The sequence below is a fragment of the Microtus ochrogaster genome, unplaced genomic scaffold (genome assembly GCF_000317375.1).
Source record: "Microtus ochrogaster isolate Prairie Vole_2 unplaced genomic scaffold, MicOch1.0 UNK14, whole genome shotgun sequence".
NCBI lineage: Eukaryota > Metazoa > Chordata > Mammalia > Rodentia > Cricetidae > Microtus > Microtus ochrogaster.
The window spans coordinates 1,889,678-1,893,884 of record NW_004949112.1 but is presented as its reverse complement, the minus strand read 5'-3'; the positions used below and the strand labels follow the sequence as shown (position 1 = coordinate 1,893,884).

At 43.8% G+C, this 4,207-nt stretch overlaps 1 protein-coding gene across 4 annotated transcripts in view; it reads right to left on the bottom strand.

The window, feature by feature from the left end:
• Nucleotides 1-4,207, bottom strand: part of Ppfia3 (PTPRF interacting protein alpha 3) — a 30,512-nt gene that overhangs the window by 11,329 nt on the left and 14,976 nt on the right. For all 4 annotated transcript variants that reach the window (XM_026789053.1, XM_026789054.1, XM_013353665.2 and 1 more), the window contains exon 15: nt 2,112-2,299. In XM_026789053.1, coding sequence (XP_026644854.1) covers nt 2,112-2,299 — 188 coding nt within the window. The remainder of the gene's footprint in view (nt 1-2,111; nt 2,300-4,207) is intronic.

Here is a 4,207-nt window from a genome sequence, read left to right as displayed (position 1 = left end):
CTCAGTGGTAGAGCCCCTGCCTAGAATCCCCCCCCCCAGTGAGGGGTTGGGGTATGGCTCAGTGGTAGAGCCCTGCCTAGAATCCCCCAGTGAGGGGCTGGAGTGTAGCTCAGTGGTAGAGCCCCTGCCTAGAATCCCCCAGTGAGGTGCTGGGGTGTGACTTAGCACTAGAGGCCTCACTTGGCATACACAAGGTCCTGGATTCAATCCCCAATACTACAAATTATAATTTTAAAGATAATATCACTACAGGAAAGAGACAGTGTCCCAAGAACTGCTAGAGCAAAATGCTAAAATCGGGGTGAAATCAAGGTCAATCAAAGTAGGTGTAGAAGGTAATGAATCCATTCAGTTTGGGAGCACAGATGAATAATGTCTGAGTTAGAATGTGATTGTGTTAATCTCATTTCCTGGGAGACAGGAAGAATGTGTGACTACAGAATCGTCAAAGCAGGCACTGTCTGGAGAATCTGCGAGGCTTCCTGAAAACGCTGCTGTCAGCTGGAAACTCTTGGTAGGTGTAGAGTTGGATTCAGTCTTTCATTTCTCTCTTTCCATGTGTGTGTGTGTGTGTGTGTCTGTGTGGCATGTATGTGTGTATGCATGCTTTTGCATGTGTGTACACACATGTGTGTGCATCTGTGTGGCACGCATGTGTGCATGCATGCTTTTGCATGTGTGTGTACACACGTGTGTGCATCTGTGTGGCACGCATATGTGCGTGCATGCTTTGCATTGTGTATGTGCACACACGTGTGCGTGTCTTTTGGCATGCATGTATGTATGCATGGTTTTGCATGAGTATGTGCACGTGTGTGCACATGCGTTTGTGTGGCATGCATGTGTGCGTGCATGCTTTTGCATGTGTGTTCACACATGTGTGTGCGTCTGTGTGGCACGCATGTGTGTGCGTGCTTTTGCATGTGTGTGCACACGTGTGCGTGTGCATTTGTGTGGCATGCATGCATGCTTTTGCATGTGTGTGCACATATGCGTGTGCGTCTATGTGGCACGCATGTGTGTGTGTGCTTTTGCATGTGTGTGGGCACAGTGTGTGGATGTGAATGCATACAGAGAGACCTGAGGTTGAAGGCCAGACTCACCAAAGGTCACTCTTCTACTTATTCACTAAGCCAGCATCTCTCAGCCAAACATATCTTGTTGATATGGCTAGTCTTAGTAGCTGGCTTCCTTGGAGGAGCTCATCTCTGTCTTCAGAGGCTGAAATTTCAAATGAGTCACCTAGCCTGCATGGCATTTATATGTGTTCCGAGGGACCTGAACTCCAGTCCTCAAGCGTGGCAAATACATTAACCAATGAGCCATCTTCCCAAACCTTTCTTTCCTTTCAATCTTTTGTTTCTTTTTTGTTTTTTGAGACAGGGTTTCTCTGTTTCTCTGGCTGTCCTGAAACTTGCTTTGTAGACCAGACTGTCCTTGAACTCAGAGAGATCCACCTGCCTCTGCAGTGAATTCCCCTGAATGTGGAATTAGAGGCATGTGCCACCACAGCCTGGCTTCAATCTTTCTTTCTTTCTTTCTTTCTTTCTTTCTTTCTTTCTTTCTTTCTTTCTTTCTTTCTTTCTTTCTTTCTATTTATTTCCTAGCTCTCTTCCTTCCTTCCCTCCTTTCTATTTCTTTCCCTTTCTTCTTTCTTTGCTTTTCCATCTTAGGGATGGAACTGAGGGCTTGCAGATGCTTAGGAAATGGTCTACCAAGGGACCTAAACTCCCAGCCCAGCTGAGGTTCTGGATTGCTGTGTGAGGGTAGGATCTGTGGGTGGGTTTGCTATTGTTGGGACCGTGTGTTGAGATTCCTGCTGTATCAGGAGGTTCTAGGACACAGTCATATGGAGCTGTGGCCATCTGAAGATTTCTCCTGCCCTGAGCTGAAGGTTGGTGCTTTGCGCCCATTCCCGTGTGCGTCCTGGCTCAGGAACACTGACGCAGATGATGGGGTGGTTCCTGGGTATGGAATATTGTCTGGGAGAACCACTTGACAGAAATGGGAGAGCAGTCAGGCTTAGAGAAAGGGGTGGGGCAGACTCTAGGGAGCATCGGGGCTGTGGAGACAAACTGGGCAAGACACAGCACACTTGGCACGGGACTCACTTGATCTCCTTGTTGATGGCTTCCAACTGCTCTTGAAGCATGATGGCCAGCGTCTGCACGTCAGCTTGCCCACTGGGGGACAGCAACTCAGCTCCAAACATCCCCTCGGCCTCCTCTTCATCTGAGCCATCGAGCTCTCCAGGAAATGGAGGAGGGATGGACCCGGCAGGGGCAGATCGACCCCAGTCCTGCTCCTGTGGATGAGGACTGAGGTTGGCACCTGCCTTTGCCCGCATTCCTGACCCACCTGCACCCCACACTTCTTCTCTGGACCCTTCCTTTTTTTTGCAGTATGGTGGTGGAGCCAGGGCGTCAGCCACGCCCAGCTTCAGTTGACCCAGCTCATAGCTCTTCTCTTGACAGGTCTTTCTCAGACCTAAGAGATGGCTCAATGGGTAAAATCCCTGTTGCACAAGTCTGGTGACCCAAGCTCATTCTTCAGATCCCATGTGAAGGTGGGAGGAATGAAACGAGTCCACAGAGACGTCCTCTGACCTCCACAGCCGTGGTGTGGCATGCACGCCCCAACAATGAGTTGTCTTGTTGTTGCTTTGGCTATGCATTGTTTATCTGACACAGGGTTTCTCTGTTGTAGCCCTTGATGTCCTGGAACTTGCTCTGTAGACCAGGCTGGCCTCAAACTCACAGAGCTCTGACTGTCTTGAGTGCTGGGGTTAAAGACATATGCCTCTTCTTTTTAAAAAATATTTATTTAGCTGGGCAGCGGTGGCGCACACCTTTAATTCCAGCACTCGGGAGGTAGAAGCAGGTGGTTCTCTGTGAGTTTAAGACCAGCCTGGTCTACAGAGTGAGTTCCAGGACAGGCACCAAAGCTACAGAGAAACACTGTCTCAAATATATATATATATCATTCATGTTAATTATCTTAATAATAACTAAAAGAAAAATAATTCCATGACTTTCCCCAAAAGTCTACCTATAAAGCGGTTTAAATGTATAGGGCATTTGCCTAAATGCATGAGAAACAAAATCTTTGTAACTGTCTCTGGGGTCTGAACTTGTCCTTAGATGTAAAATACTGATGTGTTTGTTATGACTCAAAGGGATTGAATGTAATTTGCATGTGATTGCTTTGTTTCTCTTTGTAATTATGTCTAGGAAAATGAAAGAATGCAGTCTTGACAACCTAGGTATTGGATTCAAAAAAGAAAGTATCTTTTTTAATTAATAAGAGATATGAAAAGGAAAATAATGTTTGACTATTGAACTGCCTATACAAAGAAAAATCAACAAACAGATTAATTGAAAAGTTATTCAAACCACTTTGGGGACTTGGTTTCAGGGAAAGAAGAAGGGCATGATTGACATTTTTGAGTTTTGGCTAATTGCTTTGAAACTGTATTCATATAACATAGCCTAATTGTTTTCCTGGGAATCTTAAGGAATTCTTCACCATCTTACCCAGGTGTGAAACAGCATAAAATAAGATAAGACATGTTTAAGTAACTGCTTAGATTATTATAATAACTATGAAGTAGATTTGATTTCAAGATTGCTGATACGATATTCTCCAACACTGCTGAAGATTTATAAATTGCAACAAACAAAATAAAAATGCCAAACTTGGGAAAAATGGGGCTAGACACCAACAAGTTCTGATGACAACAAAGATTAAATATAAAGCAAAGATCAGCTGTGTTTACAAAGAGTGCTAGAGAAAAACATTAATCACTAATGCCTTATTTGAAACAAGAAGCAAGAAAATTAATAAATGTAATTGCTAGTAAGCAACATAATGAAGTCAGATCAAAACTTGCATCTTATCTTTTCCATTTCCTAGCTAGGGGGCTTTGAGAATTTTACATTAATTTACCTTCAGTTTTTTTTCAATAAAACAGGGCAAACACTAATATCAGTCACATAGATATATGTTGGGATTAAAACTTTGTTAGAAAAATATATGGTATCTGTAATTCTGGGACAAAATTCACCCTAGTGTAGAATAAAAAAATATAGAAATAATAAAACACAGACTAATCAGTAGAATTTAAATGGGTTCTTAACGACAGGTGGAGGGTACCAAGAGAAGTAACATCAGAGACTTACACAAGAGCTCCTGACTCTCTGATTTTATT